The sequence below is a fragment of the Parasteatoda tepidariorum genome, chromosome X1 (assembly GCF_043381705.1).
Source record: "Parasteatoda tepidariorum isolate YZ-2023 chromosome X1, CAS_Ptep_4.0, whole genome shotgun sequence".
NCBI classification, from domain to species: Eukaryota; Metazoa; Arthropoda; class Arachnida; order Araneae; family Theridiidae; genus Parasteatoda; species Parasteatoda tepidariorum.
Genome location: NC_092214.1, coordinates 32096468 through 32111737, shown reverse-complemented (window position 1 = coordinate 32111737; position 15270 = coordinate 32096468). Strand labels below are relative to the sequence as shown.

General features: G+C 26.1%; 1 protein-coding gene across 1 annotated transcript; it reads left to right on the top strand.

Moving 5' to 3' along the window:
* The first annotated feature begins 580 nt into the window (after positions 1-580).
* On the top strand, positions 581-14925 carry LOC107445939 (zinc finger protein 346). Its single transcript, XM_016060449.3, has 3 exons — positions 581-862; positions 9234-10566; positions 13815-14925. Exon 2 carries the CDS (start codon positions 9257-9259, stop codon positions 10517-10519), a length of 1263 nt encoding a protein of 420 aa, XP_015915935.1. The 5' UTR covers positions 581-862; positions 9234-9256; the 3' UTR covers positions 10520-10566; positions 13815-14925.
* The last annotated feature ends 345 nt before the right edge of the window (positions 14926-15270 follow it).

Sequence of the window (15270 nt, the reverse complement as noted above, 5' to 3'; positions counted from 1 at the left end):
GTAATCTTCTTAGAACATAAACTATATAAATCAAAATATTTTTATTCATGTTATTAAAATCGATGTCTGTATGTTTCATTATAGATGCTTGCATGTATCTTGTATGATGCATGTATCATTACTCTTTCAAACAGCTAGAATACTAATTTGAAAAGTTCAGATCATACGAGTTTGAAAATAGATTATAGAATCTTTTCCACTTTTAAGAACATGTTTTTTTTTTAATTTGTATTTTTTGTAAACGTTTACTTACATTTTTAATCAAAAAATTTTCGTTTTTATCAAAATAAATGAAAGCTACAAGCAAAAAAGATGCATGGCAAAAGATGAAAAAATATTGCTCAAACGATTTTTAAGTTTGCCAAAATAATAACCAAACGATTTTTAACATTTCCTCTATTTAACTAAATCTAATAATTTTAAGTAAAAAATACACTATTTTTTTATTATTCTTGTTAATGTTTTATTTTATTTCTTATTAAAATTGTGGACTAAAATTAAGGATTTGATACAATATATTTTATAAAAAATATTATTTTAACTCTGTAGTGATAAAAAAACTGACCTTCACTCTTATTTGACCTCGAGTTTACGTCATACCTCAATCAATAGCACTGCAGTCGAATTTAGTCGTCTGCACTGAGACCCATGTATCAGTAGTTATCACAATTTGTTTATTCTGGTAATTCTATTTAGAGCAATGAAGCAGTGAGAAGTGTGTTGGGCGCTCTGAAAGCTCGAAGATAAGTTTACATTCCAATGATCAGCTGATTGGTAACAAAAATCGAATATTTTATTTTTGTCGTAATTTGAATACAAGTGTCAATTTTCTTTTTCAAATCCTTACAGTTACAACTGTCAAGTAAGTAACTTTTACTTTCTGTTTTTTAATAATATCTAATTATGCAATCTCATGAACGGCGATATTTTTTTTTGTTTCATCAGTCATTTTTGCTATTTAAAAAAAAAGATACTTCTAATCATGAATATTGGTGAAATATTACGTTCCATGTCTTTAAAAGCAAATTTTTTAATTCGATTATTTTTTTCTTTCTTGGGAAATTTTGAAGTTCTTTTGTATTAAAAAAATACTGTGATAAATATGCGTTTCAGAAAATATTTATTTCCTCTCTCATGAATGTATATTGAATTAACTGTGAACACTTTGTTATTACTAAATATAACAAATATTAAAAATATGAAGCGTAATATTAAAAAAAATTTTGTTTGCAATATAGATTTTTAATTTTAGAAGTTCTGACTACATGTTTTGATAAAGGTATCTTCGCATTCTGACAATTCTACTTGAATAAAGTACAATATTTTTTTTAAAAAAATCAATGATACAATTGATTTAAAAAATATAATAGAGAAATTTGAAATCATCCAATATTTATTTCTTCTTATCAATGAATTTCATTGAATTATTTTTTTATTTCTTGTCAATGAAAAAAAAATTATAAAAGTAAAGACACGGGAAGAATGGAACACTTTAATTCAGTATCAATTATTTTTCTCTTCATGTGAAAAATTCCACGTTTTGTTACATTAAATTTGTATATATGAAAAGCAAGTTAAAAAATAAGTTTTCAGCATTATTTCAAATTTCAACATTTCAAATTTGTGAAAGGATGTGTAGCATAAATGTTTCATTAGTAATGTAATATAAACAGGGGTCAACAAAAATTAAAAACTCCATTGGGGATATTTCCGTGTCGTGATCTGTCACTCCAACTACAATCGCCAAGGTGCCAAATAGATTTTAAACTTGCAATTTTCTTTAAAAAAAAAAACTTTCAGATGTTTGCCTGGAGGTGGATACGAGTTATATTTATCAAATTGGTCCCTTTCTGTGATGTTTTTTTTATAGTTTCAAGCGGGCCGCTGCCCGGAAGTTGTGACTTGTCTTCATGTGAAGACTTGGCGATTATTCTGGCACAAATCACGATACGGAATTGAAGCAGAACCAGTTTTTAGGAATGTATGAAATAGAAAAAAATAGAATGAAATATAACTTACTGCTTATGAAGTTATATAGGAAAATACACAGAAATTACAAAGGAAAATACATATTTTTTTATTTCATTTTATCCAAAATATTAGTAAAGTGATCTGAAGTATTGATTTCAATTTGAATGCATCAATCAGTTATACAAGCTGACATCAAATCAAATCTTTGAATAGTAATTAAAGATATATTTTGTTGTTGTTTAGAAAAATCCTTTTTTTTCCAAAAGGTTCAGATTTTTGTTTTTAGAGTTGTTAACGCATTGCTGCCAACTCTACTGTATTTTCCAATAGACAAATGGATTTTGCCAGCTGCTGGTCTAATTAAAAATACTCCTGTTTTATTTTTATTCCAGAAATTCCTTAAAATTGAAAAAAAAATCCCTACCAAGATACATTTTTTACTCTGTTTATTGATTGTTTGCTTGAGTACTCAAATAAGTATTACTGCTAAATAATTAAATCTGCCAAATTTAAAATAATCAGCTTCAAGCTTTCCGTTTTTCAGTATTCTAGAATTTTCATTTTTCACAACTCTATTTTTAAATTAATTCAGGAATATACTATAACTATCTAAAATGCTTACAATATCTGTTGTTATTGAAATTTTAGAATTCAAAAATAAATGTAAGCCAATAGAAAAACAATCTACTATATCATGATCAGTTTGAAAAGTTTCCTTTTTCAGTATTCTAGAATTTTCATTTTTCGCAGCTCTCAATTTTTAAATTAATTGAAGAATATAGTAGAACTATCTAAAATGATATCAATATATGCTGTCATTGAAATTTATAAATTCAAAAATAAATGTACAATCCAAGTTCATTTAATGTCAATCATAGAAGAAAATATTTTATTCAGTTTAAATTTTTAGTTATTAGTGGAATGCTGTTTTTGTATTGTATTGATTATAAAAATCCGGAAAATCATGTGTTCGTAATATTTTAGATATTTCTCAATAATAGTATTGCATTTACATTATTTCGTAAAATCTACTGGATTTTTTTTCTTTGCGTGCTAGCTGCTATGTTATTATTTTTTTTAAGAAAAAAAATAGAACATTCTGACATTTTTAAAAAGCCTGTAGTTAACATTATAAAACAAGATACAGTAGAAGGGAAAGAAAATGGTTAATTCGATCATAAACAAAGTTTTCTAAAAATACTTTCAAAAAATGGTTTATTATAATTTTTGTTATATTTCATCTCTGATCCCTTTCATAGATGCATAAATATAAGCTCAAAAAAGTTTTAAGCTTGATGATTTGTGTATCCTAGGATGAAAATTCAAGGACATCGTGTGATCATGTGCGATGAACGGTATACGGATATTATCATAAGACTCCGGCTATCATTTGGAATATTTCCAAATGATCGGATTAGGTGAAGCTGACAGATACATTCCAATTTTTTAAATAAAATTTATTAATTACATGAAGTTGTATAGCAAACTACTGAAAAATTTTATGGAGCCATTTGAAAAAGGAGAATTTGTGCTTAGTATTAAAATACTTTATCTGATCATATTACAGCAATTCAAATGCTTATACTTTTTATTATATGAAACTTTTATTTTATTTTATATTTCGATAAGTTATTTTAGTGGCACAAAAATGCCAAAAAAACAATAGCTAATTTTTTCAAACATAAATATACTTAATGCGAAAGAAATTCACCTTTTCTGTTAGAAGCTTAACAGAGTTTGAAAAAATAAACGTAATTATATTAATTCTAACATAAAATGTAGTTTAAGAAAAAAGTATGCCTAGATAGTTAAACAGTTGAAATAATAAATTGTTTGAAAAATTTGAAGATTTAAAGAAAAAAAAACTTAGTAATAAGAGTAGTAGCTTAAAAAAACTTGAAGCAAAGACTTGATACTACACCTGTATTTTTTAAGAATAAGTTTAAAATTTAATTTAAATTCAGTGTACGGAAAAATCACATAAAGAATCCCTTCTAAAATTTGATTAACTTTTTACACTTTTAGTTAAAAAAAAAAAGTTAGAAAATACATGTAGCCGTAATAAATGTAAACTGTTGTACTTTTTTTTAGAAAAAAGGGTTCTGTCTTTTTGTTTTGGCATAATGAATTTATATTACTTTTCAATTGCATTTTAATTGGTTATCGAAGAAAATTGTAATTTTTGTTTCATAGAAAGTTTTTTTAGGTTTTAGTTATGAAAAAATTATAGTTCATATTTAGATTGACCGGAATTTTGATTTTTTTTAAATGATGTGGCGATTGCGAAGAAGAATTTATTTAAACAAATTCTTCTTTTTTTAATGAAATTTCAAGTAACCACTTAATTTATGCTGATCTTCGTTAGGAAGAGAAACAAATAAGATTAATTCAAAATGTATTATTAAGAAATACTATTTGAAGTTATACCTGCAGAATTAAATATTACATTTTTTATAAGTACAGCATCTAAAATATATTCTTTCAAACGAGGGAAATTGAAATTTAGGCGAATTTATATCAAAATTTCCCCTGTAATTAATAATATTTTTATTACTACTGCTGCAGTTTTATACATAAGCGAAAATATTGCATTTTGGAACACTTGTATCTTTGAGACATGGGAAATTTCTAAGATTCTAATGTCAATGTTGATATTTGATTTATGTCTTCGTAAAAAAGGCATCATTTAATAGTAATTCCCTTTAAATTTTCTTTTTAATAGTAATTTTTTTTAAAATTAATGGTAGTTTTCTTTAACTTTTTCGTTTTTGGACAATGAATTTATATTACTAAATGAATTTATATTTATATTTCTATATTATATAACAATTATTGGTTATCGAAGAAAATTGTAATTTTTTGTTTCATAGAAAGTTTTTTTACGTTTTAGTTATGGAAAAATGATAGTTCATTTAGATTGACAGCTATTTTGAGTTTTTTTAAATCATGTGGTGATTGATAAGAATACAGTAAAGCACGTTGCATCTTGGGGCATGTTCTAAACTTCAAATATCTATACTTAAGTCATTTTTGTATTCATAGAAGTATGTGCTCTAATCTGTTGCAATCTTTGAAAATACAGATAATGTTACCTTCTATAAGTATATTTTAGTTTCGTGTGTTATTACAATTTATATTTATTTTAAATTTTCATATTTTGAATTTTGTAGCAGTGAACTTGTTCTATATGACATAAAATATTCATGCGTAGATTTTGGTTCAATAAATATTTTTCTTTCTTCTTTTAAAATAGATTCTTTGTCGTAATCAAATGCAATTACTTCGCTTAAGATTTTTTAATTAAGTAAGTAATTAAGTGCCTTCTGGAGAATATGTTTTAATTATCCATAATTACTGCTGCCATAAATGCCATAGGAAATTGCACTTTCTATTTGCTCATGTTTTCTTCATTCATCGTAATTCTACATTTACATTTTTTTTGTATAATAGATTTAAACTGAGAAATTTTATTCCTTGTGGAATATTGCTGAACTATGCATTTTCAAAATTTGATACCTTACAATAATAAATGCTTGTTTTTATGGCATAAAATTGGTTTAAATAAAGCTGTTCCAAGTTATAAGAAGGTGTCGGGGCACTTAACAATTTCTACTTTAATTGTATGACATTTTTTTTAAGTTGTTTGTGATGAAAAAATTACATTTCTGAAGAAAATTGTTGTGAATTAAAAACTTGCTTTAGATTCTAAATCTGCTAAAATTTTAAAAGCTAAAAAATAAAATAGAAAAAAAGCATCTTTAGGTATAACACTCTTTTAACTTAAGCCCTTAAATTAAACTCTTTTTTTTTGTTAGGGTAAACTTGAATTTAATTCCTAAAATCTACGGTTGCTTGATACAAAGGAGAAATTTGTTTCATTTTTTAAATTTTTTTAATGAAATGTTGTAATTTGCAACATAAAACATTACTCTAAGAACTTTTTAACTTATATGCATTATTTTGCAGATTAAATACAGATTGTGCAACATGTTCTGATATAAATATTTTTGAATGGCTTATGTGTTAGGAATGTTATTTTTACAATCTTTAACCAATAAGATTTCAGTCTTCTAAATTAAAAGACATATTGCTTCTCAACACTGGTGGAACTTGGTCTAGTATTTCAATTCGGTGACCAAAACTCTTCTGCCAAAAAAGAAAAAAAAGTGATAATATGACTTATATTTTTCATTTCGTTATTTTTTAAAATAAAATTGTACTCATTTTTCTTTTAAAAAGTGGGGACTGTCTGGTCTGAAAAGTATATTCTTATTCAGTGAAAAATGGTAGTCTCGAGCAATATTAGAATGGAAAAAAAAAAGTGTAAATAACCAAAAACTATTTTTTTAGCCATCTTTGTTTGACTGTAAAAAATTCTGCTGTTAATTTTCTATTTTTTGCATAACTCTTTTATCTCCCTTTATTACTTTACAATTTTTATGTAACTCAATTAGGTACATAAAAATTGTATATTTGTTTTATTTACATGATTCATTTTATTTTCAGTTGATTTTTTTGTGGGTAGAGGGTAAAAAATACGTTTTTCTAAAACTATTATTACGTGAAAGTTTTTTCCACTTTCAATAATCTAGTTAATGATACATTGTATATTTTAAGTATTTTTTTTATTATCATTGTTTATAAATATTGTTAAAGTATTTTATTATTTACATAAGAGACTCGTGATTTCTTATCCATCTTAAGTTTATTACCAACATATTTAAAAAAGCTTATCACTCCTCAAACAAGTTCAGTGACAGATAACATTAAAGCCTAGTAGAAACAATGTTTTTTTATTATTTTCTTTTTCTTTTTTATTTTCAATGTTTAAGTTCTATTTGTATTGATGATTAACTAATGAATTTTTCTTATCAGATTTAAGTAATAGTTTAAGTAGAATGGGATAAATAACTTAGCTTTACTTAAAAATATAAGCTGCAATTTTCATTTAGAATTAGAATAAATTTTATTTTTTATTTTTATTTTAGTTATAAATCGATATAAACAAAGCTTACACACTGAAAAAAAAATCTTTGACTTCTTTTTAATAAATTTTCCGTTCGATTTTTTTTTATTTTGTGACCATTCGAGGAAAGAAAAATTCCAATTTTACTAAAAACCAATTTTTCGTCTCAACTATAATAGGGAATTTTATATATTCATTAAGATTTTTTTACAACTAAACCAATCAAAAATTATTAAGGTAAATCGTCATAGTTTTGGAATTCTGTGGTTTACAAAATTGTACATAATTTTAAACTGTTTAATTTCAAACTGCAAGTTCAAGTGGTTCCTCAGAAATAAAAAAAATCTGCATTTCAAAATTCTGCATAGGAAAAAAAACCTGATTATAAAAAAAAATCTGCGTTTTTAAATTTGTATTACACGAAAGCTTTTCGACCGATGCCGTTCAAATTTTAGATTTTCTTTTAAAAAATTACTGAGCTTAAAATTATTTAAGCATTTTTTAAGATTTCAGTTCAAAATTTTTTCTATCATTTATATCATTATTAAACATAATGATATAGCAATAAAAAATTATTTTTGCTCTTAATCATATTTAATCAAACGAGTTCCATAAATGTATGCAAAAATTATTGTACTCGTTAAAAGAAGTTGTAAACATTCAAAACACACTAAAAAAAGTATAATTAACAGCAACAGGCTCAAACTGTAGAGCGCTGTTTTTAATTAACTAATGGGACAATATTTTCCAGATTTTGACTTCTCTTTCTCACATTTTTAGGGCGAAAATTCAAATCCATTAAAAAGAGGATACGTTTATACTTTAATTAATAAAAGGATTTTATTTACGATTTTGTGTTTGATTTCGTAGCTTTAAATCTGTTATGCATTAATAAATTAATTAATTAACATAATTGAGCTCTGCCGTTGTAATTGTTAAGCTCGCATGACAATGCATGTAAATAAAGTCTAAAGGATATTAAGAACATTTCGTTTTGTTCCTTTTTTTAAAAAAAAAGTTGTGTTGCGGAGCAAAATATTTGAAATCTTATATTATTTGTGATTATAGAAGATTTAATCCTTACGGAACAAACCTTAAAGAAAAAAAAAGTAACAGTATATAAAATCTAATTTATATATTTTTAAAATTTTGTAGGCTATGTCACAATAAAAGAAAACATCAGTTAAAAGAAATTTTAATTATAGATCGTTGACAACAGCTACATGATAACGATAACATTTGGGGCGGAAGTAGAAATAATCACAGAAAGAATGATAACGAGTTAAACTTTTGCAATGTCAAGAGATTAATGTAATGATTTAAAACATATTATACACGAAATTTTCTGGTTTGTGAACAAATAATGACTTGTAATATCAATTTAAGGGAATAACATTCATTATCTGATGTTACGCGCAGCAGATTGTTGTTATTTTTAACTGTATAAAAAAAAGAAACATTATTTTCTAAGTATTTATCCGAAATTTCGAAAATTGGGTTTTTGTTTGTTGATTCCAAACAAAAAAGTATGACCTTTAATTTTAAAAGAAATCATCACTTAAAGCAAAGAATGGAAAAAAATTATTTATTACTTTGAATCTTGAATATTTTATATCATTAGCAACATAGCATATGCTAATGAAAACGAGGAGCTAAAAGTGAGTAAGGAATAATGAAATATATAGAAATGTTTGAATGAGATATGAAAACAAATATTTAAATTCTTTTGAACAATTATTAATTTATATTTTGCTGCCTGAAAACTTTTGTTGAATTCCTTTTGCATCATTTCCAAAAAAATGTCAGCTGCAAATCTAATTTATCAAAAGCTTTAACCTTCTCACGTTTTTAAAATTTCTGGAATAAATTGAAGAAGCACATTGTTTAATTTTCTATTCATCATAATCTTTTTAATACTCAATAATGTAATGTTGTAAACTGACTTTTTTACTGAAGTTCATAGACACATGAACTCATAACCAAGGAAGAACTTAACTAAGCGCATTAGTAATTAGCATATCAGTAATGCATATATAATTTCTATATATGCATTACTGATATGCTGATTACTGATAAATATGCAAAAAAATGGACTTTTTTATTTTTATTGATTTTAAAAAAACTTTTATGTACCGTTTTCAACAAACACTTCCAAAGCTAATTATGCAAAAGAAAAAGTTTAATCTATTTTTCTTTACACTGACAGTATACAATTTTAAACACATAAGTATCACGACTATTGAAATACATTATAAACCGGTCTGTTTACTTATGACTTAAAAACTTTTTTTTGCAGATCTCCAAAACAAGCTTGTCTTAATGATGGCAGAAGTGAAAAGCAAAACTGCTGCAGAACCAAAGACCGATTTTAAGTGCAAAATTTGTCAAATGACATTTTCCGATATTTATGCTTACACAGATCATCTAGAAAGTAAACAACATGTAAAAGGTATCATGAAGCAAAAGTATGGTCAAAAATATTTAGAAGCGAAAGAAATGCTCGAAGAGAAACACTCTAAGAATAATATCGAATCTAGTGAAAATGGCAGCATTGAAGAAAAGACAAATACACATGAAAGTGAAAAAGATGACGATAGTGATACTGATGAAGATGACGTTTACACATGCGATGTGTGTGAAAAAATTTGCACTGGTTTAATTAACTACAAACTTCATTTATCAGGAAACAAACATTTAAAAAAGTTGAAACAAATTAAAACTATGAAAGAACTGAAAGAGAAACAAATGATTCCTAATGGCTATAAAGCACCAGATACAGATTTGCTCAGTCAAATTATGTCTAAAAATGTGTATGCTTCATCAGATCTCATGTGCGAAATATGTAATGTTAAGTGTACTGGGCCTGAAGTGTTTAAACAGCATTGCAAAGGGGAAGCTCACAAAAAGAAAGAAGTTAAGCTCCGTTTAAAAAAAGAAATGGAAGCTGACGGGATGCCTGCGAACACGTCAAGAGAAGATTTTGAAGACACGTATAGCTGCGATGTGTGCAGTAAAGCTTTTACTGGTATTTTACCGTACAAACAACATTTAGAAAGCACCACTCATCTTAAACAAAAGCGCAAAAACCAAAGTCTTGAAAAGGTAAAGGATCTTTGTATTACGTCGTCTAGTAATGCTAAATTGCGTTGTAAAGAATGTAATAAAACTTTTACTGGACCTGCTCCTTTTGAAGACCATCTGAAAAGTTCTTCACATGGGAAACTGAAAAAGAAGAAGAACTTATACGAGGAACTTGAAAAAAATTACCCCGAGATGTTGAAAACTTCAATTCGAGATGATAGTGAAAGTGAAGATAGTGATGGTGAAATAGTAAAGCCGGCATGTGGTATTTGCAATATGATATTCAGTGGTCCTGAAGTAGCTTTGGAGCATTTTTCGAGTGAGAAACATACAAAAGCTCTGAAGAAGAAGAAAAGAATTGATAAAAATAAGCGTGATAAAAAAGCACAGAATAGTGTAAAAGAAACTTCTGTAAGGGAAAATAAAGAGAAGCTAAAAAGAAGAAATGTTAATGAAGAAGAATGTAGTTCCGATGACAGTTTTGAAAGAATATCTCCGTGAAGTATTGATGGTTGGTAATTACACGCTGGATGCTTTTCCTCTAATTGGTAAGTAGCGTTCGTGTATTTAAACATAAAATTGTTTTATTTCTAATCTAAATTTAAATTAGAATAATAGAGTATAGTGAAACTCAATAATTGCTAGCCCTGATTGAATGTGACGCTGAATCTTTAATAAGTAGTACAGAACCCGTTATCTGGAAATCAGAAAACCGGAAAACCAAAAAACCGGATCGAAATTCAATAAATTTTCCCGCCATTTAAAAAAAAAAATTTTTTTTCCTCATAAGATTTTAGGATTTTTCTTTCTTTTTTGAAAGATGTTTACCTTACCATCATTTTAGAAATAATCATTAGTGTATTACTTCATCGTTTTTTCTTCTTTTTAAGATTATTTCCAAATTTTTTTTTTTTTAGTTGGGTATAACAATAAAAAAAACGGCTTTTTGTAGCGATTCAGAAAACCGGAAAAATCAGTTATCCGGAATAGCGATGGTCCCGATCGTTCCGGATAATCGGTTCCCTACTGTAGTTGGTTTAATGTCAGAGAAAAGAAAGAAAAAAAACTACATAAAACTTTATTGTTCAACTGAGATTTTACTAGAGTTTTTCATAAACATCAAAAAATCTATTTTTTTGAGATTGCCAGTAGAAGCATCATATTATTATTATTATTATTATTATTATGAATATTTTAGAAAAGATGAGGTACAATATGAATAGAAGGCTGCATAGTCATCAACTTTACACAGTAATAATTTTATTTAGCAGAATAATGCATGGTTTTTTACATCGAAAAAAAAAAAGTATAGCAAAAACTGCCGTGCAAAATTTAACTCGTTTCCAACACGTTAGGTATATTATACCGAAGAGTTTTGGTAAAATTAACTATAAAGTGTGATTTTATAATATGATAAAATTTCGTAAGTGTGTTAAAATTTCGTAATTTTATCATTATATTTCAGAACATGTCATAAAAACCACTTATTCGGTAAAATTTACTTTCCAGTTTTGTATTTTTTACTAAATACGTGGTAATAAGAACTATAATTTTGAAAACCAAAATATCCGGTAAAACGTTACCATATGATTGAAAAAATTACCAAATGAAAGATTGAAATAGAAATATTTTAATTTTATCACCAGAATTATGTTTTTTTCTTCCTAAGAAAATTTTCCATACTGTACGGTAAGTTTATCAGTATTTTTTTCTCTGCTCATTTTTCGCATAGATTGTAGTCTAACCATATTTTCTTCATTGAAAGTAATATAAAATAATTTTAAAATTAATAAATGACTTCTGATAATGAATAAATGAAATCTGATTATTTAATTCAAAAAATACTCCGATAAACAATTAATTTTGATATCAATTTTACGAATACCGAATTTATATCTAAAATTATGAAATTCTATAAATTTTTATTATTATTTTTTATTATAAGAATACTTAGTCGAATGTTAGGTTATAATTTTAAATAATTATTTTTCTTTAAGCAATTTATTACTTGTTTTCTTGGGAAACAGTATCGATAAAACTTATGCTTCAAACTATCAATTAAAAACTTAAAGCCTTATTTATTAATTTACTACTACAAGCTAAACATTAAAATACATGTATAAATAAGTTTTTTCTTCTTTTTTTCTTTTCAAACAACTTCCTTTGGAATATTGAATGTTTTTGGGGAACTTTCATCGCTCATCTACTTTTTGAATTTCTTTTTAATAAATAAATACCTTTTGCTTCTGTTTTCATTTTAAATACATTTTTTTTGTAGGGGTTTTTCATAATAGTTTATTTAATTACCTAGTTACGATCATGATACAGAAGATTTTCAGTTACAGTTTAAGTTATTTTTCAAATTTCTAATAGTTTTGGCTTCAGAAACTGCAAATATAGGTGGCATCTTAAGTTCCGAGTTAAAAATAGATTCCTTGCCATGCAATAATGCTTAAGCCGTGGTCTTTTGCAAATGTCTCTGTGTTTCTATAACTTTCTGACAAAATTAAAAACTAATATTTGGGCGCACATAATCAGATGAATTTGTATTAAACAAACTGACTACTGAAAAAAAAATATTTTTGCTTAGATAAATAATTAAAATATATTAAACTGAATATCACCTAACTTTTTTAAACAGGTAACTAACAAAATTATTTTTTCTTTATCCTCACTCGAAAATATGTTGCATGGTATAGCAAATTGTTTTAGAACCTTAATGATGTTTTCAAATTTAGTGAATCTATGCCTGATTGGATATTTTTATTGAATGCTCTTGTTAATAAAATAACCATGAATTCATAGAATTGTTAATATCTGATTTTGATTCAAAAACAGAAACATATTCTTTAGATTCCTATTTTATTTTTATAGTTGATAAATACAAATTTCATCAAAAACAGATATGCGTTTATGATTCAGTAAAACTTATCATAAACAATTATTAGGAATTTCTATTTATAATGCTCATTCATGCATTATTGCATACGTAAATTTCAAAAATAAATAAATAAAAAACATAATGAGCTGTGAAACTTGTAAATAGCTGCTTCTATAATTTCAAAGTTATGCGTGACATAACAGAAGATAAAATTTTTGGAGCAGTTTGTATCTTTTACAACAATTTGTAAAACAATAATTACAATCTTCACTGATAAGGTTATTGCGCTAGTTGATCGAATTCCTCCTAACTGCGCCAACTTCTTTAATCTAAATTTCATCAACATCTAGCGGATTTTAGTTTCTATTATATTTTTGCTTAATGCGTTAAAAATAATTTCATTTTTTATTTATAATTCACAGTTTCGCGATTAATTATCAAATAATTTTACATGGCAATATTGCTTGTCATAAAAATTACTTTATGTCAAAAGTTTAGCGAAGTTTACAATTATAATGTAGTTATTATGTGTATTTGATGATAGGAAATAATAGTTTTCGTTGTATGGCTATTATTGTTAATTAAATTATTGCATACTCCATGTGCTTCTTTTTAGAAACATTAAACTATCATGAACCTTATGAGTAAAAAATATTTAGTAAGAATTCAGCTTATGTTGATTATATTATGCTGATGAATTAACTCAAGCTTTTTTAAAAGCTTTTTCCGTTATTATGTTTCAAAAGATTTTCATAAAAACAGTTAGAAATCCGATTAGATATTAAATATAATTATAAATTACGGATGAATCATTTTGAAGAATTATAAATTTTTTTTATTGTTGTTATATGATTAATGTTTGATTATATCGTTAAAAATGTTCATAATTAAAATAATTTTTCTTTCTCATTGCAGTGTTCAAAGAAAACTACAAATACTATTAAAGGAATTTTCTATGGACTTTTTAATATGTATTGAATGCAATGTATTGGTTTGTGCGGAAAGTAATTTCGCTTTTTTTCTTCACTTTTCGCTTTTTTTTCTTCTAGTAAATAAATATTTTTTTGAATTATATGTAGCTAATTTGGATCCAATACCTTCTGCCATCTTTCTGGTAGTAGCATGACTCCACATTTTTACACTCATTTTTTTTTCTTTTTTGTTGGAAAAAAACTTATTTCGTGATTTTTCTACTTCCTTATTTGAAATAAAGATTTTACAGTCTAAACATTTTTGCAGAGACTAGAACAAAGATTGTAGACAGCCCATTTCTCATTCCCAGTGATATTGAGCTTAAAAAGGTTATTTTCTTGACGTTTGAGAAGCAAATCACAGACGTCAACGCTATGGCACTAATTTCTTTCTTTAAGAAAAAGAACAAACCATGACGAGCTATTAGATAAAACCTAAGCGTTTCAAATGGTCATGAACGGTTAAATTCGATACATTTAATTTTTCTTTGATCTGAAGGGTAATTTACCGGTTTGTACCAACTAATGCTTTTATTGCTCGTTTACCAGCTTTAACTCGCCTTCCAAAATGTGATGCATCTTCAACATCAAAATTGTCAGATCGACATTTTGCAAAGCGATTTTGGCACTGGCGTATTGCCAATACATCTTCTCCATAAACATCGGATTTTTTACCATTTTCATATTCCATATTTGAAAGGGCACTAACTTAAAACTAAAGAACTTTTTCACAAGCAAGCTACATCAGCTGTAAAAGTATATAATGATTATGCGGATGAAGTGTGAAATTGGCTGTAAAAAAGTACAATTGAATCCTTTTCACAAAAAAACGAAATTTCTTTCCAAACAACCCAATACGAAATATTATAGTGTCAATTAAGAGTTTAGAGTCATAAATGTATATTTGGCTCACATGTGTTTATCTCATGTTTTTGTTCTGATGCAAATGACGTCTTTTCATTATGATTTTTTATAATGCTTATTATGTATAACCTTCATGTTAATCTTGTAAAATTGTAAACTGTTATCATCTTAATAAATATTTTCACTAGAAATGCTGCTATGCTTTTATAAATCAGAGGCACCTTGCTATCATCATTTTTTTGCACGCTACAATAGTAAAAGACATTTTACTTATTTCTTTTTTCCAATTTTTTTTATTTAATATTTTTTTTTAACATTTTTACAATGTTTTAATATGTATTTTGGAAAACCTGACTTTTTTTCTAAAATGACGTCTTTCTTATCTTTCATATACTAATTAATTGTTGCAGACGATATTTTAAAATACGTTTTCGGAAACGAATTCTCACCTTCACTTACTTCACTGTAACGGATTCGAATTTTGGACCCTCAAAATTTGGGTAGTAGCAAGAGTCCCAAAAAATTGACCTAATAAG

Coding starts and splice junctions, on each gene's coding strand:
- LOC107445939 (XM_016060449.3), top strand. CDS start 9,257: ATGATGGCAGAAGTGAAAAGCAAAACTGCTGCAGAACCAAAGACCGAT.